At 43.8% G+C, this 27,481-nt stretch overlaps 1 protein-coding gene across 3 annotated transcripts; it reads left to right on the plus strand.

Moving 5' to 3' along the window:
• Positions 1-1,388: 1,388 nt before the first annotated feature.
• Positions 1,389-25,940, plus strand: isl1a (ISL LIM homeobox 1a). 3 transcript variants are annotated; one of them, XM_025897154.1, is made up of 6 exons: positions 1,389-1,563; positions 1,888-2,077; positions 2,851-3,110; positions 3,980-4,266; positions 4,736-4,903; positions 25,596-25,940. In XM_025897154.1, exons 1-6 carry the CDS (start codon positions 1,536-1,538, stop codon positions 25,623-25,625), a joined length of 963 nt encoding a protein of 320 aa, XP_025752939.1. In that variant the 5' UTR covers positions 1,389-1,535; the 3' UTR covers positions 25,626-25,940. The 3 variants fall into 3 exon arrangements, with proteins under 3 accessions (XP_025752939.1, XP_003457079.1, XP_005461885.1); XM_003457031.5 differs by lacking the exon at positions 25,596-25,940 and adding an exon at positions 5,832-6,622; XM_005461828.4 differs by lacking the exon at positions 25,596-25,940 and adding an exon at positions 5,832-6,622 and having other exon boundaries at positions 3,983-4,266.
• Positions 25,941-27,481: the final 1,541 nt, after the last annotated feature.

A 27,481-nucleotide genomic window follows, 5' to 3' on the forward strand; every position in this document is an offset into this window, starting at 1 on the left:
ACAGACAGGAAATAAATGGAAAAACCACATAGTGCCTCAGGAAGGTGCACTGGGCCTTAAAATGCCACCACCACATACTAACAGAAGTTTTTACATCTCGGCCTTTGAGATGGAATAAGATTCTTCCAGAAGATATTCCCTCATTCTGGGCTTAATGATGGTGATGGAGAACAATGAAGGGAAATCTGAAAACACTCATTTCATATAATAAAACTAATTGTTTGTGTTAATTTGTTCTTGTATTTGCATTTAGACATTTTGCTAAACTGTAGATTGTCTCAATCATCAGTCTGTCTTTTGATGTCTCCGCAGAGCTAAGAGAAGAATTCATCTCATTTCAATTTTGGGACTTTGGGAAATGAGAGCACCTTGGAATTTAGGGAATTTTTTCTTTTTTTGTTTTGATAATAATAATAATAATAATAATAATAATAATAATAATAATAATCAAATGGTTATTGTTGGCCCGCCACTACATTAGTCTAACCGTATCATGACACGGGTGGAGTGGACCTTTTTTCTCAAAACACAATTCTAACTCATTTCCACGACAGATTCTAGCGTGTTTGTGGAGAGTGTTGCAGGTGTGATGTGTCCACTCCCGCTGTGTTTGCGGCGTTAGTAGTTACTTACTAACACAAGAGGGCGTGTTGGTGTGTGTCTGGGCGGCTTCGAGGGTCCCGGCCTGTCAGATTTCGGGCTTTCTGCTGAAAACCGAAGCTGGACGCGTCTGCTCGTATCTTTCGTTAGTTTTCGTTACGTTCCTTTTGTCTGTGTAAAGAACTCTCACGTGCAAGTTCGAATTGCTTTCTGTGTTACTAAAAGCTGGCCGCATACCTGTTTTCTGAATTTAACATTTCGAGGAATTTAAAAGAAAAGAAAGTTTACGCCCACGCGCAGATGTGTTAACAGCATAGACAGCGCACGGACAGTTAGACAGACATATTCTAAATACATATCTCACCCGAGGTGCAATATAATTGTGGGATCTAACTGTACACTGATAATCGCTTTAAATCTATCGGCTGTATGAGGGTATTCAACAGTGCGCGCCTGGCGATTTTTCGCTGTGGCCTGCTATATGTTCCATCACAGAGAAGGTAACACTGATGTGAGGCTTTCCTTTACTTAATTAATATACCGTCACGATTAGCTATGTGAACAATAAGCAGCTTTGCTGTAAACTAGAATAAAATGAGAGAAAATGAACAGATCAGAAGAGGGCAAAGCAAAGCTGAGAAACAATTGATATGCAGCAATAAGTGTGCCAGTGTGTGTGTGTGTGTGTGTGTGTGCTGGTCAGGGTCTGCAGAGCCAATCAGCTGCTCATGCAGATGACGTGCTGATGTCCTACGTCAGCCCCGTCGCTTGTCAGAGTTGCACACACACTGGAAACACACACGTACACACACTCTCTATCCGAGCCGGACAGTGCAGCTCCTGGTCCGGCAGCCCGGCAGCGGAGGACTTACCCAGGCTTCCAGGCTCCGCAGCCCGCTGTGACAGTGGACCTAACGTCGCCTTACTTTGTGGACATGGGAGACATGGGGGATCCGCCGAAAAGTAAGACATGTGTTCGATGTTGGATCCATGCTGGAACTTAATTCTTCAGAACTAAGAGTTGACTTAGTTACGTGGTGATCTCCGCAAACACAATATATGACTTTCCCCTATTAAACTCGGCACACACACACGCATATGTGTGTATATATATATATATATATATATATATATATATATATATATATATATATATATATAAGCTGTGTTACCTCCTATATATTAGTCTTGATGATAATAATAATAATAACAAGAATGATGATGATAAGAATAATAATTGGTGTGCTGAAGAGTGTTTCATGTTTTCTTATGTTGCTGCCCTTCCAGAGAAGCGGCTGGTGTCTCTGTGCGTGGGCTGCGGAAACCAGATCCACGACCAGTATATCTTGCGGGTCTCTCCGGACCTGGAATGGCACGCCGCCTGTCTCAAGTGTGCCGAGTGCAGCCAGTACCTGGACGAGTCCTGCACGTGCTTCGTCAGGGATGGAAAGACTTACTGTAAACGGGACTACATCAGGTAGGACGGCCGGGCCGGGCCGGGACGAAGAACTGGAGCAGCTCGAAAATTGGAATTATGTTGTTTTGATATTTACAAGATCAAGTTGAGATGATGCGGACTCGTTTACTCTCCCTGGAGTCCCTTTGTCACCGGGCACATTTCATTTGACTTGTCAGAATCACAGTTACTTGATACAGCAGCTTATGTAGAAAGTAGCGCCAGCATTTCGTAATGCGGCGATAAGACGTGGTTTTGGAACAATATAATTCATCCAGACCACAACTCAAGGTCGCAGGATACTCCGGAGCAAAGTGTGAAAAATCACACAGAGCGAGAACCCGCAGGACGTTTCTGTGCAGACAGCAGACAGCTCACTCTGTCACAAACTTCACCAAGCTCATTTACAAGCTGATGGTTTTATTTAATTATATTTGTAATAATAATAATCACAACAGCAGAAGCAGCAATAATAATAATAATAGTAATAATAATAATAATAATAATAGTAATAATAATAATAATAATAATAATAATAATAATAATAATAATAATGTGGACATCTCGGGCGTTTTGTAATTATTACAAATAAGTAAATATTAAACCATTATTATTAATAATAATAATAATAATAATAATAACAATAATAATAATAATAATAATAATAATGATGATAATAATAATAAACTTATTAATTTTTATTAATATTATCGTTGTTATTATTATCATCAATGTGCAGTGGCCGCGCTGTGTGCCGTGTGAATGACCCAGCCCTGATTGTGTGTGCCTCGCAGGTTATACGGGATTAAATGCGCTAAATGCAACATCGGCTTCAGCAAGAACGACTTCGTTATGAGGGCCCGTTCCAAGGTCTACCACATTGAGTGTTTCCGCTGCGTGGCCTGCAGTCGGCAGCTCATCCCGGGGGACGAATTTGCTTTGCGGGAAGACGGGCTCTTCTGTCGAGCAGACCACGATGTGGTGGAAAGGGCCAGTCTGGGCCCCGGGGACCCGCTGAGCCCCCTGCACCCCGCCAGACCGCTGCAGATGGCAGGTAGGACTGCTGCTGCTGCAGACCGGCACTTTAGCTCACACGGTGTGTTCAACGCTGACTTGGTGTTCCCTGTATTTTTTTTTTTGCCAGTCCTTAAAAATGAAAAACATTTCGTTTCTTGTGCTTCAAATTTGTTAAACGCATGCTGCGATATCAGAGGGATTTACTGCCCATGTTTGATCTGAGTTTAATGCGTTTCCATCGAGGGGAACGTGTTCCTCCTGCCACAGAGAGTGGAACTGTTCTGCTGTCATATTTGGTTTGTTGGCCTTATTTTAGTGGACCTGCTGTCTGCTCATGCTTTTGGCTGGTGTAACTTGTTTCCTGCAGACTGTTGGAGGATTAGAGAAAGGCCCGAGGTGCGCTTCTGTCTGAAAAAGTCCAATTATTCCTGTTGGAGGGGACCAGTAAACACGGCTGCTGGTCCTTCTCATAGTTTTGGTCATTCCTATCCATGTTCATTGGCTTTGGGCAGCCTGCTCCCCTCCTGCTGTTACAAATAATGGCTTTGGTTCCGATATGTCAGAGTGTTCTTCCACATATTAATCGAATATTGAATGAGACCGGAAGCTAATTAAATAACGAAAAAGCGTCTTTTCCAAAGGCCACTTTTCTCTGGATGTGTGAGCGCAGTTCTGAGGTTCTCTGATGTTCAGGAACCACAGCCGCGTGTTTTTTTTTTGGGGGGGGGGTGTGTTACCAAGTCAAAACAATTTCTACAACATGCAGAGAGAGATTCAGAATTCACAAAATTGTGGAACAAGCATATGTGTGTGGAGAGGAATTAAAGGGCGTCCTGTCCGCGCGCGTGTCCGTGTTTGGAGTCTGCGTGTGTGATTTGATCGCATGTTTTTCACTTTTTTCCACAGCAGAACCAATCTCTGCCCGTCAGCCGGCTCTCCGGCCTCACGTACACAAACAGCCCGAGAAGACCACCCGGGTCCGGACGGTGCTGAACGAGAAGCAGCTGCACACGCTGCGGACCTGCTACAACGCCAACCCGAGGCCCGACGCCCTAATGAAGGAGCAGCTGGTGGAGATGACCGGCCTCAGCCCGCGAGTGATCCGGGTCTGGTTCCAGAATAAGCGGTGCAAAGACAAGAAGAGAAGCCAGCTCATGAAGCAGCTACAACAGCAGCAGTCCAGCGACAAGACGGTAGGTGCTTAACGCGATCACGAGCCCACACACGACCACACACGATCCACAGACAGCCCGTGTATCAAAGAGCCCCGTGATGTGGCACGGTGGTCGGCAGGCCCCTTCCGTCATTAATCAAGGTGTCAGTCCCAGAAAGGCCTCCGAGCAGATTTATTCATCAAGTTCAAATCAGAAGTTCCGTGACAGGCAAGAAGGACTGTGCACGAGCTTACCCGGGCTCTGAGGTCAAGCATGCGCAAAGTTTTTACACACACACACACACACACACACACACACACACACACACGCACACACACACACACACACACGTGTCTATATTTCTGTGAAATACAGACATAATCTGTGTGATTGATTGTTCTGCTGATTGAGCGATCGTGCACGTGAGTTTACACGGCAGCACCTCCTCGAGTGTAATTCTCCCAGTAACTGTGCGGGGTGCTGAGCAGGATGCTGCCGTTTCTTGCAGAACATCCAGGGTATGACGGGAACCCCGATGGTGGCAGCCAGCCCGGAGCGGCACGACGGAGGCATCCAAGCCAACCCGGTGGAGGTGCAGAGCTACCAGCCGCCCTGGAAGGTGCTCAGCGACTTCGCGCTGCAGAGCGACATCGACCAGCCGGCTTTCCAACAACTGGTTCGTGATTTCCTGGTTCGCGCTCAGACATTAACACACTGCTGATATCACAAGTGCTGTGATTTTACGATTTGGGGACATTCAGCAGCTGCTCTGAACAAATTTTTGTTTTTTTGAATAGTTTGTGTTATTTGCGAGCACTGCTATTTGCAAACTCAAGTTACATACATATACACACACACACACACACACACATATATATATATATATATATATATATATATATATATATATATATATATATATATATATATATGTACATAATTCTTAATCTGTTGAAGAATATTGAAGTAGCTCCGAAACCGTGGATGTGGACATGAACAGAAAACCACGCTCGGCATTCCACGTTTATTTCAAATATGTCAAATTTTGGGGGACTATGGTCAGATGCGCTTCAGAACACAGACACGAGGCTGTGGGTGACCCGAAAGACCAGCAGTGTTTTTTCTCCACACCGGCTACACACGGCAAAGACACGTGCAGCGCACCCGGCTGATGTAAACCAGCTTTCTAAAAAAATTAAAGCATTTTGTGTTTTTGTGTTTTTCTGCCCGTTCCCGTTTGGTTCCCGTTTATTCACAAATTAACAGAATTTCAAATACCCGTGAAAGCGAACACCAGGCCATCCTCGTTCCGCTTCTCTTATTTCGCTATTGTAAAGCAGTAGACTACTAATCTATTATTATTATTATTATTATCATTATCATTATTATTATTATTATTATTATTATTATTATTATTATTATTATTATTATGACGTCGATGTTTGCAGTTCCTTTGGGAACTTTGCTGACACGACTGCTCTGCGGCACCGTCCCTGAGCAGCAGCACTGACCTGCCCATGAGTAGATGTAATCCAAGGCCTTTTAGTGTGCACGTGTAAAAGTTTCAGCTGTGCTTTTAAAGGTTCGCTTAATGTGCTCTGCAGGTGAGTTTCTCGGAGGGAGGACCGGGTTCGAACTCGACGGGCAGCGAAGTAGCGTCTATGTCGTCTCAGCTTCCAGATACGCCGAACAGCATGGTCTCCAGCCCTATCGAGGCCTGAGCCGACGCTGCGTGGACAGACACACAGCCCCTTTCATATCACCCTTCTCGACTGCACCAAGCAACCCCCTGGTTGTATTTTGACACTGTGAAGACAATCATGGGATTTACCACAGTCACACATTCTAACGTCCAGAGGAGATAACGCGACGAGTCCGCGACGGTCGGTGCTGCCCGTTTGCCAAACAGAGAAGGCATTAAGCTGGCTCCACCGATGAACGGGACCCGGAGGCGAGGAGAGAGCTCGAAATTCTCTGTACTCGCGAAATTCCGCACGCGACTTTCAATAGAAACTGTTTTTGTTTTTTTTAATTCGACACACGCACCTCGTCATATAGTCATATAATAAATGACTGTGTGGGGTGTGGGCGGGGGTTCTCCATTAACTACATGATTTTCTTAAAGACCCAAGTACTAAAGCATTTGCAACAAGGTATACCTCTATTTTGCCACAAGCTTCGTGGGACATTTGTGCGAGTTAGTGTCCGTCCAACATTTTTTTCTTCCCCAAAGATGTGTAAATTAATAATAACTTAAAAAAAATACTGTTAGCTCCGGAAGGAAATGTTTTGTTTGTTCCCGTGCAGCAAGATTATTTATTATTTATTGTCAACAAACTTGCCACCTTTTGTGTAACTTTCTTAACTGAAGTAAAAAAAGAAAAAAAAACCCCAAGGCGTTTGGTCTGTCGCTTGTCTGTCGGAATCAACAAACAAAATGACAATAAGGAGTTTACCTGCACGTCTGACGCGTGTTTCTCTGTGAGCGGACACACATCAGCTCTGGTTAAATGCCTGGATGGATAGACTGTGGTTAATTGGGTGTCATGTTAGTGCAGATGCTGTGTCAGGTTACGTATACTCTGCTACCTGCTGCAGCGCAAAGTGCACCGCTAAACATCTCCAGCCTAACAAAACGCCCGACCTTTAAAATCTTCTTCCGTCTTAAATGTGCCGCGTGTATCTTCATTTTTACACAAAGCTGGATTACGTTTTAAGAGACACGGCCACACTCGACACTGCACACGGTGCCACAATAGAAAAAATTCTACTTGTTTTAAGAAAAGTCCAAATTAAAAACATTAAAGCTATTCTTACTATTCCCTTTGCCATTAAATAACTGAGTCACAAAAAAAGGTGACATAACCCACAAACGCACTGAGGACACTCCGTGCCGTGAATTTAAGCTTTAAGTATTTGGAAAAATATCCAAAACAGTCTCAGGGCTTTGTGAACATCGCTGTTTTATAATGTTTCAGTGTGGACCAAACTGCAGGCTGTAAACAGTGTTTGAGTTTATTATTTGGTGTATGGGAATGTGTGACTGCATGGCTGCGGTGCGGGGTGCTCATAGTAAACAATATCGACTTGTCTGGATTATACAGATACTCACTGTTTTCCGTTTGACATTAAAATGTACGGATTTGTTTTTGAACAAAACCCCCAAAATAAACAAACAAACAAACAAAAACACTGTAAGAAATGTAACATCTCAAAAAACAACCGGAATCAGCATTTTGTCCTAACGGCTAATGTTGTGATTTAGAAATGTATTTAATATTTGAATAATTTCACTAATTTCTAATAATAATATTCATATCTGTCTAAATTTGTGAATGAGAGAAAGCTAAATGCAGGTTGCTCTGAAATGTAAAGTGGTGCTCCACAGCGTCAGCAGGACTGTCTGAAAGCTTTTTACAATAAAATCTCACTCAGACTAAGTCAGGAGGTTTAATGAAAAACAGAAGAAGACAAACTTTACAACACAACATTGTTCACTATTGTCTAACAGACAAAAGATGTCCGTGCCCTGAATCACCAGTGGCAAAGTATCCAGCTTTTACAATACAAATACTGTACTTCAAAAGCATTAACCTCCAATGCAGGTTGTAATTTGTGCATATTAAAATGCAGTTCTGTCCTTCATAGCTGGGACGCACAGTATATGATTAAAAGTCTAAGCTGCTATGTCTATTACAGGGATGGCAGTGAACAGAAAAGCCAAGTTACAGGATGGTTTTCTTGATCATTTTGCGTTTTACTCTGCATTACTGATCGAGCATTTTTAACTCAAATGTAGCAATAATTTCCAAAATCAAATTAAGAATAATGTTGGTAGCAGCTGCCAACCATAGCAGCTTTCATGCTCCATGTCATCTGAGTACAGTGACTGTTTATATGGTTATTGCTTTGGCTTGATGGTGATTTGGAAACATCACCTTGCTGAGTTTGGGAGTCTTCAGCAGCACGTGTAAAAGACGTGGTTAAACATCCATAGGTTGCTATGATGTCTTTCTCACCTCCCATCTTTGGTTGTGCCAGACTGTAATTCACATGAACACCAGGCATGTTCTCGTCAAACTCTGACAGTCCAAGAGCATAATAGAAACGCTCAGTCTATACCTTACATGCACAATAATTATTCAGCACATTTTCTGAGTCATTAGCTTTGTTCAGACTAAAGAAAGGCTTTGCCTCAAAGACCAGAGTCATATTTCAATTTGACCACAAATGGCAGATGGTAAGAGTTTTACATATAATAAAGTGTTGTTGTTTTTTTTAGAGCTGTTATGTTTGCAGTGGGTAGAGATAGAGCAGATAGAAGGGAAGCTAAGCACCAGCACAAAGACTTGTGATAATGTACTCTACAGGTTTGTCTGGCTCAGGGACCGTATTCAGAGCTGACGAGGAACAAAAGCAGCAGTGTACCTTGGGCAGGCCGAGGGAAATAATTGCTGGCCTCTGGATGAGACCACATTGAATTGGCATGGGAAATGAGCAAGGGAACTAACCCTCCCAGAAATGTGGCGCCTGACCCCTCAGAGGCACCGAGGTTAGAAGAAATAGGAAGTCTGACAGAGCGACTGGTCAAAGGCTTTAAGCAGCTGAATGCCACGTTTTCTTTAATGACAGAAACCTACATGTGTATATTTAATATGTGTTTTCAATGCTGTCACTTATTAAACAAATAGCATAAAATTCTGGCATTAACACAACTCAGAAAATAATTTTGTTAAATATGTGCATATTTGTCATTTTGGAGAACCGAGTCCTTCCATCTAAAATCATCAAAATTTTATAACATTTATTCAGCTGAACTCTTGTCAGTTTGCCCAAATGTTTTATGGTCCACGGTCTGAATAAATTGCTGTGAAATGTTAGCGTCATATCTCAAATACTTTTCAAGATATATACTTTTTTTTGGAAAATGGTCTGCAGTTGCAGATCTGAACATCAAAGTCTCAAAAACTATTAAAGATAAAATACAGAATTCTTCACGGGCCTTTTGTTCCAGGACCGATAGTTTGGGAAAAATGCATTAACAATGTCTAAACACTGACTAGTTATGAAAAAGCAAAATCAAGCTGTCCAATATTGGAGTGCACACTAAATACAAAACTTCACATCGCAAAAGACACAAAGTGACAGTGTGTGAATGGTGCAAAAGAAAATATATATTTCATTTTAACATTGAATTCTTAGTTAAAAAAGTTACAAACGTGGTATTTTCATTCAAATTTCATGCTGGGTTGTGTAAATACCACAAGTTCTACTACAAATTAAAAAAACCCAGTAGATAGTCTAATCTGGAGTATGCAGAGGGTACTCTGATCATAACTAAGAAAATAATTTGGTCAATATTTATTTAATTCTTTGTCAAATCAACACTTTGACTAGATGGTCTCTGATTTCCACAAACATTTTATGGTACAAAGTTAGAACAGATATATCGAATTCTGTGAAACATATATTAAATACTTAATATCTAAAATATTCTATCAACCCAGGTACCGACCACCTTTTTCACACACTGAAATCTGCTGGAATCCACAGCTCAAACGTAGAATGAATGTGACATTTTCTTCATTTTTTTAGTATTTTGAGTGTACAAAAATATTCACTTCACAGGATTTCATATTTTAACAAACCAATACTAAGACTAACAATGTAAAGTATCTGTCCTAAATTACTCATCCTGATTCAACGTGATAGTAAGAAGAGAAGTGAAATGTTCAGTTTTTAATTTTTAATATTTTTTAGATATTCATATTCAGATATTGCCTCTAACTCCAATGTGCAAAACTAAAAACAAACACATGCAAGTCAGTTGAAGAGGCCTTTTTACAGAAATAGAATACTATTTGATATTTGAATCGAAAATATCTAAAAATATTGAATCTAAAATCTTAGGTTGGGCTCACTGGAAAGTTCATGTTCTGTGTATCACACAGAAGTACGCTGCTTTACATTGTAAAATCAAGACTCTAAAACATTAGGAAGAAATCCTAACAGTCACACGACCGCCTGTGAACGAGGACTGTGGGAAAGAAAAGATACCTTTTAACAGGAAGGAACCTCTGGCAGAACCAGCATAACTAAGGGAGGATTCAGGGTCACCTGGTCCAGCCCTAACTATATGCTTTAACAAAAAGGAAAGTTTGAAGCCTAATCTTGAAAGTAGAGATAGTGTCTGTCTCCTGAATCCAAACTGGAAGCTGGTTCCACAGAAGAGGGGCCTGAAAACTGAAGGCTCTGCCTCCCATTCTACTTTTAGCAACAACTACTGCTTTGACCCTTTAAACACATTCCTTCCTGGTAAAAGGGAGCTTTTTGCTTGTTTGTGGCGATGATCTGATCTGTGGGTTTTCTCTTTAATACTGTAAGGTTTTTGACATGCAATAGAAAGTGCCTTAACATAATGGTTGCTGAAATTTGCATTATAGAAATAACTTGCCTTCTTTTTAATGTTTTTATTAATCATCAACGAGGTCTGCATGCTAATAAAATAAGAGTTAGGGCATCTTCATCAGCAGTTCACTGTTTATGTGGATCTGCAGGGTTTTAGAGAGAGTCTAGTCATCACACAGATAGGATCTCAGAAACCAAGGGAACACAAAGCCAGTGATCAGGGCGGACACCAGTGCCACAAGAAGCCTTCTGACTGGGATTTACGTGTTTTTAGATTTGTTTTGTGTCAGAGAGCAAGACATAAAAATGGCGTGTCACACTATGAAAAGGCGAGTAGAAACAAGGCAGACAATTACTGTAACATTAACATTTAGTTTGCACTTATTTGAAAATATTTCAGAACATTTTGCTGTACACTTCCATGTTTCACTTAAAGTATACAGAAAGTAAGCTGGTCCCATGGTCAGTATATCAGTGGAAATCACTGGACCTGCTACAAGACAAAAAGTATGAGAAGTAAAGTCGAAATTATAAGCTGGCAACAGGTGGAGCAAACAGAACAATAAAAATACAGAGCAGGAGCAAAATACGTGTCAAACAGACAGACGGAGGCAACAACGAACAGAGGGAGACAGTATTAGGACAGAAGCTGCACAGCACAAACAAGACGAGGGACAGTCCAAAATAAAACAGGAAGTAACACGCACACTGAGACCTGAGAGACGTGAACTTCACTCAGGGACTGGAGATAAACGGACACGTAGACGTGACTGACGGGGGAGACAAAGGATGAAACACAGAGGGACCAAACTGACAACGGGACACAACTACAAAGACAGAAAGGGTTTACAAAAGAAGACAAGCTGGAATATAAAAAGGCTACAAACAGAGGATAAGATACATGACAAAGAATATTAGCACGTTACTGATATTACAAAAGAAGCAGACCCTGAAAAACACAAGAGACCAGAAATTCAAATTACTTGATCAATGACCCAGGACCATGACAGAGCGACCTGTAGCAAACATGTGTCATAAGCTGGGACACACAAGAGTGTCATTTCCAGTGCATCACATTATGTTTGTAACTTTTAATTTCACCAGGAATTTCAATCCCTGGAATTCAGCCAGCAGCAGGTGAAACACTCACTGCTGACAACGCCTCGCTACGGGACTCGGTCAAGTCTCTGACTGAGAATGTGACCCAGCTCTGGGACCCGTCATTGATCTCCAGGCCTGCAGCATGAGAGATAACCGTGTTTTTACTGGTATCCCAGGATAGTATTAATCAGTCAACCAACGATATGTCACACTGGTCTGAGCCTTCTCTCCTGAATGATAATAATATGCCCATTTTACTACAAAAATAATTAGTTCATAAACTTGAATGTTGTGGGGTAAACATCTCTATCAGACACAAACAGGTGGGGGGGCTTGATTCCCCCACTAAAACTTAGCAAAATGCTAGCAGGTCAAACACTCAGAGTGCCTGAATGTATTCAATGCACAATAAACAATACTGATGATATTTTGTGCCAGTGTCAACAACATGTTGCAAGTGAAAGCAATACAATGTTGTTACAATATTTTTCCCTAACGCTGCTCACACAAAGAAACAGAGACAATGTTTGAAGAATGTTGCCAATAAATGAAATGAAACAGTAACAGTATCAGATTGTAACGGTATTATCAGATACTACATTTTGTGGTATCAATATAGATGTTGGACATGAAAAAATCTTGTCTGTAATACATTTCAAAAATAAAAAACCCTAACTCCTAACCCAGATTATTGACTGAAAATGTGTGGAAATATCATATTCTACTTGACTCCAGCTGGCTGATGTCCAGAACAGATAGGTCATATTAAAATTTAAACAGGTGCACCTTAATCCTTACTTTAATGAGCCAGTGAGCCGGGACTGCAATGCATTAATGATTTCTGACTCAGAGAAATGTTTTTTTATTCCACGTATCTACACAGTCAAACTATTTGTTCTTTGTGTTAACTTTGTATACTGTCCACTGAGACACCTGACGTGAAGCCTTCCATAGGTGATTAAACTCTGAAGCTGCATCATCAGACAGTTATCAGTTTATCAGTGATTTTCCTTTACAGTAGCTGTCTTCTAACCTTACCTCCTATTCACCTCAGAGAAAATGAATTTGCATATTTGATCCGTCATTTCTTACAGGAAAGACTATAAATATAGAGTCAGGTCAAGTTAATATTATTTTCATTAAACAGTCTCTGCAGCTGAATGGAATACTGCTCTGTATAGATCAAGGTGCATAAACAAATACACATATTTAACAAACACAGTCACATGTATTAGGGCCCCTGGGGAAAAGCTATTACACAACCTACCAGTGTTGGTCTGATGGCAGAGGGTCAAACACGCTGTGTGTGGAGTGGGCGGAGTCCTTCAAAACAGCAGTGGCTTGTGATGCATTGGCAGGGGTGGGGGGACCCCCATAATCCTCTCAGCTGATCTCACCTAGACTGCACTGTGCAACTCCCAAAGTACACAGTGATGTAGACGGTGCAGAGTCTGGCTCTCTTTGTTTTCCACAAGAAGAGCTGCACACCTGCATCTTCTTACGACAGAGCTGGTGTTGGCAGACCATCAGAGAGGAGCACACTAAAGAACTTGGTGCCTTTGACTCTTCAGAGCCCCTGATGAGCAGGTGAGGGTGGCCAGTCTGTTACAGTTACAGTTTCCTTGGTGTGGTCTGCATTAAGAGACAGACTGTTACTGTATCACCTCCCTCTGTAAAGGGCTTCACTGGGTTTCTGATGAGGCCCACTACAGTTCTGTCATCAGCCCTCTGTACCAGGAGGTTGGATTCAGATTTGTTTTCATGGATGAGCAGCACGAACAGCAGAGGGCTGTCAGGGCTCCTGTGTTTATCATCGTCATGTCTGAGGTTCTGCTGCCAGTGAGCACTGACTGCGGCCTCTGTGAGGATGTCTAGAATCAGATGACTCATTGGGATGTTGAGGTCTCACATCAAGACTCCTCACTTGCTGTTGGGGGGATGATTGTATTAAATGCTGAACTGGAAGTGATTCAAAGGAATCTGATGCATGTGTCCTTATTTGACAAGTTTGATAAGGTGGAGTGCAAGTGTAGGAGAAGGTGTCATTAGTAGTAGTACATCCCATGACCAGGACTTCATCAAAATGGAAGTCAGGGGGGATAGTCATTAGGGAAATTCAGCATTGACTTTTACGTAACTGGGAAAGTGGGAGAGTGAGATCTCACAGACCCTTTGTGTCCTTACTGGAGGACAGCACACCTTGCTCTGTGGAGGGACCTCAGATAGACTACAGTTATGTCTCTGATGGACTTCCTTATTCTTCCCTGTCACATTCCTGCAGGCAGCTGTGCCGGTGGTAGGTGGCTGCTTCCCTGAACATGTTCCACAGTGTACTCTTACACGTCTTGCCCAGTACTGCCGTGCTCCTGTATGGGCTACTGGCCAGGTCTCTTTCAAGTGCAATGAGACTTTTTATCTGAATCTGAATACACATGAATGGTGTTAGCCCTGTAGCTGGATGTCTGTGTCATGGATGCCGTACAGCCATGTTTGATTGAAGATAAACACACACCAGGAGCTTATTTCAGTCCGTGCGGTCTGATGAGGTCTGAGGTAGTCCAGTTGATTTTCCAAAGAGTGTACGCTGGTCAGGAGTAAAGACAATGGATCTAGAGGATTAAAGTAGTTTAGTGAGACTTTGCTTGACAACCTTCCAGTTTCTGTCACACTGCTTTCAGCATGTTCACTCTACATGCAGATGTAGGCCTTGGTTTGATTAGTATACCTAAGCTGTGTAACTTCCCTGTTAACAGTGTGGTCATAGGTACAACTTGCTTGTGCCCAGGAAGATGAGGATTCAAAGCTATATTGGGCTTCAGTACAGTCCTTGCACATAGTGTGTATTAACTGAACACCTAGCACCTATTGTTGGTGGGTCAAGAGTTGGGAGTTCGCCTTGTAATCGGAAGTTTGCCGGTTCGAGCCCCGGCTTAGACAGTCTCGGTCGTTGTGTCCTTGGGCAAGACACTTCACCGGTTGCCTACTGGTGGTGGTCAGAGGGCCTGGTGGCGCCAGTGTCCGGCAGCCTCGGTGCGCCCCAGGGTAGCTGTGGCTACAATGTAGCTTGCTATCACCAGTGTGTGTGTGAATGGGTGGATGACTGGTTGTGTAAAGCGCTTTGGGTTTCTTAGGGACTAGTGAAGCGCTATACAAATACAGGCCATTTACCATTGTTGCCAAAGAGGCCACTGCATCTGAGCGCACTGTCAGATTGTGACCCAAGCATGTGTACTCAGACGTGTGAGTGGAAGGCCTAACCCTAAGTGTAACATTTTTTACCAGGCACAGTAGTCTAATACAGGGATCAGTCCAAATCTTTAAAAACACCATGTAGCAGGTCTCCAACAGGGAGGTGCGGTTCCTTGACTGAACTTACCTTTTCCAAGTCCACGCACATTTATCTAGAAGATAAAGCTCTGTTCCAAAGTGTTTCAACCAGGACAGAATCTGAGGTTTGACTGCTAGATGGACTGTCCTCTCCAGTACACTGGCACAGACCTTCCAGAGAGGCTGAGCTGTGCGATCCTGCTGTGAGTGGAGCACACCCTTTTTTTAATTCAGAGGCACAACTCCAGATCTGCAGCCAATGTTGCAGAGGTGAGTCAGCAAAGACAGCACCACAATATCCAGAGACTTAAGGTAATCAGAGGGAATCTTAACCACACCAGGGGCCCTGCCACCAAGGACTTCTTTAATTACATCAGTGACCTCAAAAGTGGCTGTAGCTAAGGAGGCAGAGCGGTCTACTAATCAGAAGGTTCAATCCCTGGCTGCTCCAGTCTGTGAGTTATCTCTCTTATCCCCAAGCTGTGCTTCCTCTGTGGAAGCTGGGATGGTGGAGATCCTCTAGGTATCCCTTCCGTTGCCTGACTCTTGAAGTCAACAACACCCACTCCCATTATTCACAGTATAGGTAAAGTCCCACCTTCCCTTCCTGCGTTACCTGATGATTTGCTGGCTTACTGGCTCCCCTCACCTCTAGTGTCCACTGTCTAATTTGGGGATTGCCATAACTTCAGGCACCAACCACCTTGTGGCTTCAGCTCCCTTCAGCCACTTTAACATTTGAGGTGAGGAACATGGTCCGTTCAGTCCCAGGCCCCCTTGATATCTTTGAAGCTCTGCCAGAGGTGGGAGTTAAAGATCCCACAGACCAAGTTCTCTTCTGAATGCTCCCAGCCCAGCCTAACCAAATGTTGAGGCACGTCAGGCCTTTGCAGCATCCTCCCTCACCCCAAATCAAACCTAGCACCAGGTGGTGAGTTGGATCAGGTGGTAGTTATAAATTCGGCTTCTTTCTTCATGAAACTTACGCAGCTGCAGATCTAATAAAAAGACAAGGAATTGACAACAACGGTAACAGGGTCCTCAGGGGCTATAATGAACTGATTTGATCTCAAATACCATTCAGCACATAAGCAAAAAGGACAGTCAGGACATAATAGCTGACCCAAAGCTGCAGGGAAATAACCCTCATGTCCAGCAGGAACAACCCCTATGTACAGGCAGCAACCCAGAGCCACATGAATATCCCTGCCCACCGCCTCTCAGCAAGGACCATTCCGGGTTGGAACAGAGTCCAGCTCCTCTCCAGGAAACTGGCTCCAGAGCCGGAGCTATGCATTGCGATGAGCAGAATATATGTAGACTTTGATTGCACCTGTTCCTGGAAAATGTGCCAGTTTAGTTGATTTACAGGTGTTATTTCAGTCGCCATGTTGGTATTGGTGATGTCATGTCGCTTAATTGGCTTACTTGCTTTAATACAGATTTTTACTTGTTGTATAATCTTGTTTGTTTGTTTTTATTTGTAACTTCGTTTTATTAATTTTAATCTATTTTAATCTTTTTTTAATTGATATCTTTTTCTCTTCGTAAGGTGACCTTGGGTTTTGGAAAGGTGCCCTCAAATAAAAAGTATTATTATTATTATTATTATTATTAACTATCTGACAGAAGTTAGAAAAACTGTCAGAGATATCCTTTATTGTAACTTTGCAAAGCCCTCTGAAGTTGTCTGTTAAAACTGAGTTCTTCTTTCTTTCACCGAGCTCACAGAGGGTCTGATGATTGGAACTCTGTCTCTAATTTAGTAGGATTAGACATCAATTACACATATTCACTCAGTCCACAAATAAAGTAAAAAAACAAAAACCAGAAAAACTGACATACATACGTACGTTCCTTATACAGTGTAGCTAACAGTTTATAGTGATGACAGAAAAGCTCATTTGAGGGGAAACCTGAAAGGGACGTTTCTTAAACTTGAGCAATGTTCTGACTGTTCTCCTCATTATACGATTGACATTAAAAGTACTAAGCAAAAGGACTTAGATCCCACAGAAGGTTCAGATGCCTCCCAGAAGATTTAAAATGAACTGATGCAGAAAATAAATAAATAATAAATACACATTTCTTAATTTAATATCAGCCAATCACACAGCAGCAACTCAGTGCATTTACAAACATACACATGGTGAAGAGAAGCTGCTGAAACTCAAACCAAGCATCAGGATGAGGACGGAAGAAATTTAAATGACTTTGATGGTTGTTGGCGCTGGACAGGATGATGTGAGAGGGGTCCTACAGACAGAGGTTTACAGGGAATGATCCAGTGAGTGTTTTATGCTGCCAGCATCACACACACACTCACTCACACACACACACACACACACACACTGCAGCTTTCCTCTCTGTATGTGGCAGCAACAGGCTGTCTGCTGTCTGACTTGCATTGGAGATGCTGGAGTAAAGTTTGCTGTTAAATGTAAGTTTGTGCTTTGATGGAAACTAAATCTGACTTCCAACTGCTTCAGCTAAAGGAGCGTTAGCATGCTGCACAAACAAGGCAGAGTGGCAGTGCTACAAAACAAATCAGGTATGGCGTTAAAGCACTCGAAGTGATGTGCTGTCTGCTAACCCTTTATCCTCTGTTACTATCACAGCCTCTCTCTGGGTGAAAATGAAAATACACTTGGCTTTGCAGCACTCAGACGAGCACAACACCTGAGAGTTTTGACCTTCCTTGTTTTGATAGGCTGGATTTTTGTGCTCAGGGTCACCACTGAAATTGGCACAACAACACTGAAAACCAAAACAAGCTTGACTGGAAAATCATTCAAAATGCTCTTGCCTGGTATGCATATCACACCAGAAATTGATTCTGCCCCATCAGCACCAACTGACAGGGACAGTCAGGAGGGATTTTTCCCACAGCTAAGCTATTGTTCACATGGTAAGCATGAAATTATGCTTCATGCTCTATATATGCACAACACATATAGATACACACAGTACTTTGCTTAGAATCAATAAAATCAAACATGTAAGCTAAACCCACATAAAAGAAATAAAAAAAAACTCCCTGCAATAACACAGATGGAAAATGTAGTGTGTTATTTTCTATTTTGAAAAAATCTTAATTTTCAAAAATAAGAGTAATTTTGTCATGTTACCTCAACACGCGAGAAAGCAAAAGTATGTTTATGGACTGCAGCGGAAGTCTACGGCACAGATAAATGAGATGTGACTCATTTTCAATACTTATTGTTAAATATTGAATAGTTTATTATTGATTCAGTTCTCCACATGTAATCCTGCTTTAATAATCATCCCAAAGATACCAAGTCCCACCAGGATTATAATTTCAAACATATCCACACCAGTGGTTTGATATATGGAACAGAAGCTGAACTAGTATCCATTCAAAGCTCCTTTATGTAAAAATGTATGATATTTATTTATGATAGTGGACCAAAAATACTCAAAAATGATGTTATTGAGGGTCACTACGACCTCGCCATGGCTGCCTATCCTGCATGTGATATCAGTCATTTACTACAGAGACTAGAATACAATGCTGGATATATCCAATTTAAAACAAATGAGGAGTTTTCCTTCAACAACATACATTAGAAACACTTGTTACATTTGATACTTCCATCCATGCATCCATCTTGCATCTGAACTGCGCAAACACAGAGGTCATCTCACATATGGTTCACCCGTTAAAGGGGGAAAAAGGCCTCAGGGGTAAGAAGAAATGAACCCTGCAACACTGGATTGCAGGGTGTAAGTGATCTCTTTAAAAAAAAAAGAGAGAGAGAGATCAAAAGGGGGAATGTGGGATTATAATATTACCTTATGCCATGTTTTACCCCTAATTAAAGATGGTGAAATATTATGTAGTTTTAGTTTGCATTATTCTCCTGAATTAGAAGAAGGTGATAACTATTACATTTGTTAAACTGATTTGCATTACATTAGACTGCTGATTTATTGTGAATGAATGATATTGTTTTATGATGCATTATACGGCTGAGTTATAAGAAATACTGTTTTCAGAGAGTCATGATCTTATTTGTCTGATTAGAAGAGAGCAGAATGTACCGCAGAGGTTTTCTGCCCCATCTCAGCAGGAGCAGATAAACAGGGAGCCAAGGTCATAGCTTAGGCGCTGTGTGAGAGAAAGAATGTGAATGTTTAGGCTTTTATGACTAGGTGGGGGCCACTAGAGGCTATAAGAGTTTGAGCAATGCTCCACCATTTTGAGATCTGATGCTGTCTGCGTGCAGTGTTCATCTCCCACGCGTGTGTTCATTAAAATAATCGTTTGACTCAACCCGGCCGGACCAGTGTTGTTATTGTGGTTTTCCTCTTGTATCCATCTCCAATACTTTGAACTCGTAACAATCTCTTCCACTTACCCAATTCAGGGTCACAGTGGGGTGGAGCCTGTCCCACCACCACAGGGCCAGAGGCGGTGCCTGTGAACCCAGATGAATACAAGTGGTTGATCTACAAACATGTCTTAAAGACCCAAAGGCCGGGGCTATCTGACTTGACTAACTATATATTAAATAACAAAATACTGAACCTGGATGGCATCATCCAGGATCCAGTGGTCTTCAATGAACCTCGGAGTTATGAATAATTAAGCTCATACATAAAACTAATCTCTACCTTTTTAAAGCTGCAGAATTTTACCAAATAAGACCCTGTCTTAGAGTGATGCTATAAACTCCTCTGTGCAGTGTTATTTCTAGGGTGGACTGTTGTAAAAACCTCTTCAGCTGATCTGTTACAGGGACTTATTCTTCCAAACAGTGCTCTTTGCTACCAGCTTACTTGTGGTGCCTCGAGATCAACTATGAAGCTCCTCTCCATTTGTTATCAGGAAATAGACATCATCTCTAAGGGACGAGGAAGTGGAGTGTTTTAAAAAAAAATAAAACTTATAACTTTTACTTTACAATATTATTTTCCAATAGAAAGATGGATTTGAATTTATAGACAGAAAGCAACTGCCAAGACGAACGTCGTCTGAAGAACAGTAGTAAGGCATCAATGACAGAATTATAACAAGCAAAGACTTTTGACAGGGCTTTTTCACAAGGAGTACTTTACATTATATTCCACACTATGAGGAATCATCCTCAATGGAAGACCTCATTGGATGATTGTAGGGACGAGGCCAAGGCTCTTTGAGAGGCACTTCCCTGCAGCTCTTGAGTTTGGTACAAGCTTCTGCTCTTGAATGATGAATAGCCTCCTCAACTAGCGGATGTGTAATGAGCCATTCGCAGCCATGACAACTGGAGGCTGCAAAGGTCAGAAGTCTTAAAGAGAAAGAAAAAGCATGCTTTCGTATACACACACACACTCCTGCACACACACACACACACACACACACTCCTGCACACACACACACACACACACTCCTGCACACACACACACACACACACACACACTCCTGCACACACACACACACACATAAAAAGAATCTACTTGAACTTTAAGTAATGTACAAGTTCTTTTTATGAGCGAGAGAGCGATCCATAGAGTCATAGATATAAACCTGCCTGTCTACATATAGACATACGCTCTGTTTGAACACACATTTTAAAAAAATGCATTATTTTGTTCTAGATGTATCTTTTCAAAACGAGAGATACATGATTATCACTATGCTTACTTTTTGAAACATGGCAGTACTTTATTTTCCAGAATATATTCTGTGGTATTTTTCCCTTTGCTTTAAAGGAGAGAAGACAACAAACAAGGCCTGTATTTTTCCTTCAGTTGTGGGCCTGCCCCTTGTGACTGCAGAGCAGTGGGTGGTGGTTGCCTGTTTGTCAAAGGCCCACTAGCCTTGTCCATTTTGACATTCACATGGGAGCAGTAATGATCCTAAAAGCTGCAATTAAGCTGACTGTCGCGTTCCGGGGAAGTGTCTGGTGCTGGCACTGTGCAGCACCTATTATTCCCAGTGGGAATACTCTCTAAAGAATAGCATTTCTTCTCCTCTCCTCTTCTCTGCCCCTACCCCCATCAAATAACTTTTATCTGTCTTCAAAATGTTTAAACCCTAACACATACAGATTTTTCTAAGGTACTCGTGAATAATTATTTTTATTTCATCAGAATGTCTGTTTTCTGTCGACTACATCCAAAGCAGATCACTTCCCTCCATCTCCTCCTATCCAGCAGTCTGTCCTGCCTCGTGGCTGAGCCGAACCAGTTCACCCTGAGCCGTCCCTCTAACGTACTCACCTGTCCTCCTGTTCATGCTGGTCACTACTAAAATCAACATTAACAGCTTCAACTCTGCCACCCACAGCTCCACCTTTTATCTCTTGTGCCACCATCGCTCTGTGGCTGTAGCTCAGTAAGTCCAGCTGGTCATCTACTAATATACCACCCTCGAATGCACCAATGGATAAACAACTGAATCTATTAAACATGAGATATCGCTAAGTCCAACTCTTAGCCTTCATTTCTCAAACTATTTGTTATTTAGTATTACTCAGTTCTGATAAAATATTGTAGCGGGCCAGGGCTGTTCGGGGTTTTGTTATTGACATTTATGTTCTGTTGCCATGGTTACAGGTGACGCTCTCTCTGCAACTGTGTGTTTCCGGGTGAGAGAGCGCCATTTTGTGTTGTTGTTGTGGTTGCCGCGCGGGGCAGTTTGCTAGCGGCAGTGCTCCTGCGCAGATTTAAATAAATGGCTGTGCTCCCTGGCTAGCTCGCGGGAAGCAAGACCAAACAATACCTCTGTCTCCTCCTTGTCTGAGCTCGCCACATTGGTGTCAGAAGTGGGATAGCTCACCCTCGCCAGAATGGAGAGAGACACTCAGAGGCTGGAGCAAGCGAGCGGCCATGTAAGTCCCCCGACGGGTCCCGACGGGTCCCGACGGCGCGAGCACACCGCGGCAGCGGCCCGTGGCGACCGACGCTAGGACAATGCATCATGGGCTGCCTCTGTCGACCGACACGCCGGGCCCCCGACAGCGAGCAGTGATGCCTGCAACGGCAGCTAAGGTACCGAAATACAATGGGCTAACCCCGCTAGAGCCCTATCTCTCACAAGTACGGCTAGCCGCGAGGCATAATGGCTGGAGCGACGAAGAGGCTGCTACACACCTAGCGCTAGCATTGGAAGGAGATGCACTGCAGGTACTCCTTGACCTAGCCCCGTCAGAGCAGCATGAGCTCCAGGCCCTCACCATAGCACTCGAGAGGCGATTTGGACAGCGGCACTCCACTGATCAGAGCAGGGAGCAGCTGACCAACCGGAGCCGTAGGCCGGGGGAGAGCCTGGGCACCTTTGCAGCGGATGTGTTGCTGTATGCTCGTCGTGGCTACCCAGAGTTCCCAGCAGCAGCCCGTGAGGAGCTTAGCCTGCATGCTTTCCTGCGAGGACTTTTCCCAGAGTGACTACGCCAACACGTCCGCCTGGCCATGCCTCAGACTCTCCGTGAGGCGCTCCTTGAGGCTGAAAGGGCCGAGCTTGTGCTCACATCGCGACCTGACCAGCAGTTGCGCCCCCCAAACTACTCTCAAATCAGAGCTGCAGACTGCGACAGTGAGAGGGAGGTCGCGGGGATATGCCAGCCACAGCCCTCGGTGCCCTGGAGGCGTCCCCGTCGACCGACCGACCGCTGCTACCGGTGCGATGAGCCTGGCCACGTGGCGCGCGACTGCTTGGCGCCCGCCCCAAAGGCCAGAACTATGTGGCCTCAGGGGGATGAGAGGGGGAGCGGTACAGCGAGAGGACCACCGCTCCAGCTTCCTGCCCCCCTCCAAGAACGATGCACGGTGGCGGGCCTAGTCGGGCACCTCAAGGGACTCTACCTGAGCTGCTGTGTTGAGGACCAGCCCTGCCAGGCCCTGGTGGACACGGGGTCCACCATTTCCCTAATACAACCTGGTGTGTTTCCTGGAACATCCGGGCCGCTTGTGATGGGTTGGTCGCCCACCAACACCCAGCTGATGACAGTGACGGGGGAGAGAACTGACATGCGGGGTAAGAAACCGTTGCGGATCCGAGTGAAGGATCTGGAGCTGGTGCACGACTTCTGGCTTGCTGACATCCAAGACCAGTGCATCATCGGCCTTGATCTGCTGACCCGCTGGGGGGCCTGCGTTGACACCGCGAAGCTGGCTATCACTCTTGGTACAGAGACTCTGGCCCTCCAGTGCGGTCAAAAGCAGGGAAGCGGAGACTGCAGGCAGACGCGGCTGGTTCAGCACGCCATCGACACCGGCTCTGCTCAACCCATCTGTCTGCGCCCATGCCAGCTGCCCCTCTCGAAACGGCAGGGAGAGCGGGCCCAGGAGGCACGGGGCGTGGCTACTGCTCGGGCCACAGCGGACGGAGGGGGATGGCTCTCGTTGACCATGCAGCAGCTGAAGCAGGAGCAGGAGGCTGATGCGACGTTGGTTCAGGTGGGGGCCTGACTGGAGGCAGCACGACGCCCAGGCTGGACAGGGGTGTCAGGACAGGGGCCCGAAGTAAAGGCCTACTACTCCCAGTACAACAATCTGGAGACCCACGACGGCCTCCCGTACCGGAGATGGCGGGCCCCCGAACAGGGCAAGGATCTCCCGCAGCTGTTGGTGCCTCGGTCGCTGCGGTCGCAGGTGCTCAAGCTTGTCCACGGCTCGGTGGGGGCCGGCCACTATGGGAATGCTAAAACTCTCCGCCGTCTCAGGGGGCAGTTCTACTGGCCTGGTTGTCGACGGGATGTGGGACTTCATGTGCACTGCTGTGACACCTGTACGGCACGGAAGGGCCGCACTCAACGCCCCACTGCTCCCCTGCAGCAGCATCGGGTGGGGGCCCCGATGGAGAGAGTGGGAGGAGACGTCCTAGGGCCTTTCCCCGTCCCCGAGGCAGGGAACCGGCGCGTGTTGGTGGCCAGGGACTGCTACAAGAGGCTGAGGGAGCGGCCACGAGTGGTTCATGACTACACTCGCCAGGCCCGGGTCAGCGGCGGAGTACGACAGAAAAGAGCCTGCGACACCAGGTGCCGAGGGGGAGCTTTCGTGCCTGGCGACAAGGTTTGGGTGTACTGCCCGGTTCGCAAGAGAGGGGTGTCCCCCAGGCTGTGCGGTCACTGGCAAGGGCCGGCGGAAGTCGTGGGGCGGCTAACAGAAGTGGTGTACCGGATCCGCATGCCGGGCCCAGGGCGCGTGGCGGTGTTGCACCAGGAGAGGCTCTCACCGTACCGCCCGCCCGCTCCAGCAGCCGCTGGGGCAGGGGATGCTGGTGGCAACCCAGGTTCTCATCTAAGTGACTCTTCCCCTGCTGGTCGAGATCGGCCTGCGTGCCGAAGGAAGACACATGGACGTTTACAGGACTTTGTGTTGGGTAATGGGGTTGTCGGGGACGACTGACCCCTTAGGTGGGGGCTATGTAGCGGGCCAGGGCTGTTCGGGGTTTTGTTATTGACATTTATGTTCTGTTGCCATGGTTACAGGTGACGCTGTCTCTGCAACTGTGTGTTTCCGGGTGAGAGAGCGCCATTTTGTGTTGTTGTTGTGGTTGCCACGCGGGGCAGTTCGCTAGCGGCAGTGCTCTTGCGCAGATTTAAATAAATGGCTGTGCTCCCTGGCTAGCTCGCGGGAAGCAAGACCAAACAATACCTCTGTCTCCTCCTTGTCTGAGCTCGCCACAATATTCATTATTATTATTATGATTATAATATATGATTTAAGCATTCATGCAGATGTGAAAATAATGAAAACAACACCTCGGGTTTTAGAGGCAGCTGGCTAAACTCAGAATGTAAATGATCACATTCATCATTTTAATCACACTCTGGATCTTGTCCCAACATATAGCAAAGAAACTGAACATTAAACAGCAAGTCCTCTTTTGTCTGACCATTTTTTAAGACAGCATTACATTTGGAAAACACTGAATTTCATTACACTGTCTGTCCACTGTTATCTCCTTCAGTGCCATGTGTCAGCACAGTATAGAACTACCTAAAGTCTACTCCCACAGAGGTCGGTAATCTCATCAATAGTGTTTCATCCTCACTACCCTGAATACTGTGGCTCCTCTGAAAAAAAAAAGCCAACAGATTTTCAAACATGCACCTTAAATCAGGTAACCCACAGACTGGAGAGGAAATGGTGTTTTCACTAATCTAGAAACAGTTTGTTACGTTATAAAAAACACTCCTCCATAACACTAGGCCATCTTACTGACTGATAGCTCACTGATAAAAAACAAAACAAAAAACAGGAACAGCCATGCTGACAAAATCAGAGCTCTGTTGAGCCAAGTATTCCTTAAACCTTGAATTGTCAGACCAAGTGTGGGGGATGGACACAGAGGACCCAAACGCAGGACTCACAGGTTAGTTATGGAGACAGGATGAACTGAATGAATGAGCTAGACTGAAAACACACACCAGGAATCGACGATGGAGAGACAAAGAACCGAGGGCTTAAATACACTGGATAATGATGATGACAGTGAGAACAGGGCTCAACTAAATCTAACTAATGACCCAGAGGAAGTAGAACAGCCTAACGCATCTTTTCGCTTTTTTCTCTCTTTTCAGTTTCAACCCTGTGTCACTGGGAGGAGCTGAGAGGCGGGGCTTCATGGCTGAGTATGTCATCTGCATATAATTTGCATCCAAAGCTACTAGCTGCCCATTATACCTGATGAAAAAATAGCTGTTTTGAGTTCAGGTGAAACTCTTGAGTAAAGATTTTTCTTTGCTCTTTCTTGTTATCGCTCGGAGCTGGACTGTTTTAACTAGCCTACTATCTGCTACCCTTAATGTAATCAAGGTTTAGCCAGTCCAACATAAGGCATCATTTCACATGTAACCTGTGAATAACACAACATTTGTATAAGAGAGTTGTCCAAGAGAGTTCACAACATCAAGCAAAAAAAAAAATCCCCCCAAAAGAAAAAAGGTTTATAGATTTAATATCTGATTTTACAAATTTTAAATAAATTAGAACATGAGCTTAAAAGTTCATGGCTGAGCAGTCCTCACCTTGGAAAATAATATCTTGTCTTCCTTTATTCTTAAATTTTTCTCAGCAACAGTTTGTTTGTATGTTGAACTGTTTGAAATTAGTATTGAACATTGTTCCAAATCGTTTGAGCCCAGTTGAACCCCTGGGTTTCACATGTGTACAGTGTAATATTCTGTACATAGTTGTGTCATTAACAAAGTACTGCTTCTCAGACTGAAAGGTAGTTAATAAAGAGAGATCAGGCTTTGGAAAGTTTCGCAGCTCTAAAATGTTGCACTTTATTTTTCATGTTTCATTCTTTTAAGTTAAATTATAAAATGTTTTTAGAGGATTATAAAATAAATTTTACATTTACTTTGGTTGTAATAATCTTTTCTGAAACAGCACCATACACCAAAACAAATCATGAAGTAATAATTAACTTAATACAACTTTAATGGACTTCAGAATGGACTTCAGTTGTGCTCCTATTCTGTGAAATACACTTGTTCTGTCAGGTATCATAAGTAAAACAGAATCATTTACAGGATAGGTAAGATCAGGATATTATGAGTGACCAGTCTGCGGCTGAGTCATTCTCTGAACCACAATGCCTGGCTGAAGGAAGCCTTCAATTTTCTGAATCCCTCTCAGAACAATTACTGAGACCTGCAGCTAACAATGCAACGATACAACAGCTAAAATAATTAAAAGGATGTTTCAGATTATGTGTATTAGTTATGTGATGGTTACAGAACCTGCAGCGTCTGATAACTTGTTATGTGTGTAAAAAATTGTCATAATTCAGTTCTCTTAGTGTTACATGTTTATAACAACAAAGCTAATTTTTGATGTTGTCAGCAGTTTTGACTAAGAAGAGGTTTTGTACCTTTCTGGGGCTGATACAACAGACAGGCTCAAGCGTTTTTGTTGAATGAGAGTCCAGTGAGCATCTCGACCTCTTCATGAAACAGAGGTGCACACATTTCAACTTGACTTGTATTACAAAAGACAAATCAGAAGGCCTTCAAGCTGGCTGTAGTTAAACCTTTACTTAAAAAGCATCTCTAGACCCAGCTGTCTTAGCTAATTATAGGCCAATCTCCAACCTTCCTTTCATATCAAACATCCTTGAAAGAGTAGTTGTCAAACAGCTAACAGATCATCTGCAGAGGAATGGCTTATTTGAAGAGTTTCAGTCAGGTTTCAGAGCTCATCACAGCACAGAAACAGCTTTAGTGAAGGTTACAAATGATCTTCTTATGGCCTCTGACAGTGGACTCATCTCTGTGCTTGTCCTGCTAGACCTCAGTGCAGTGTTCAATACTGTAGAGTCTACAGTATTACACATATTAATGCACATGTTAAATCCAGAATCAAATTCAAAATCCTGCTCCTCACATACAAGGTCTTAAATAATCAGGCCCCATCTTATCTTAAAGACCTTGTGGTACCATATCACCCTATTAGAGCACTT

Source organism: Oreochromis niloticus, linkage group LG12 (genome assembly GCF_001858045.2).
Source record: "Oreochromis niloticus isolate F11D_XX linkage group LG12, O_niloticus_UMD_NMBU, whole genome shotgun sequence".
NCBI classification, from domain to species: Eukaryota; Metazoa; Chordata; class Actinopteri; order Cichliformes; family Cichlidae; genus Oreochromis; species Oreochromis niloticus.

What these genes read in the sequence shown, in the direction of transcription:
- isl1a (XM_003457031.5), top strand. Translation starts at nt 1,536, where the DNA reads ATGGGAGACATGGGGGATCCGCCGAAAA. An exon ending in CATGGGGGATCCGCCGAAAA is followed by an intron (nt 1,564 to 1,887) that starts GTAAGACATGTG and finishes CTGCCCTTCCAG; the next exon opens with AGAAGCGGCTGGTGTCTCTG. An exon ending in AGCCGGCTTTCCAACAACTG is followed by an intron (nt 4,904 to 5,831) that starts GTTCGTGATTTC and finishes TGTGCTCTGCAG; the next exon opens with GTGAGTTTCTCGGAGGGAGG.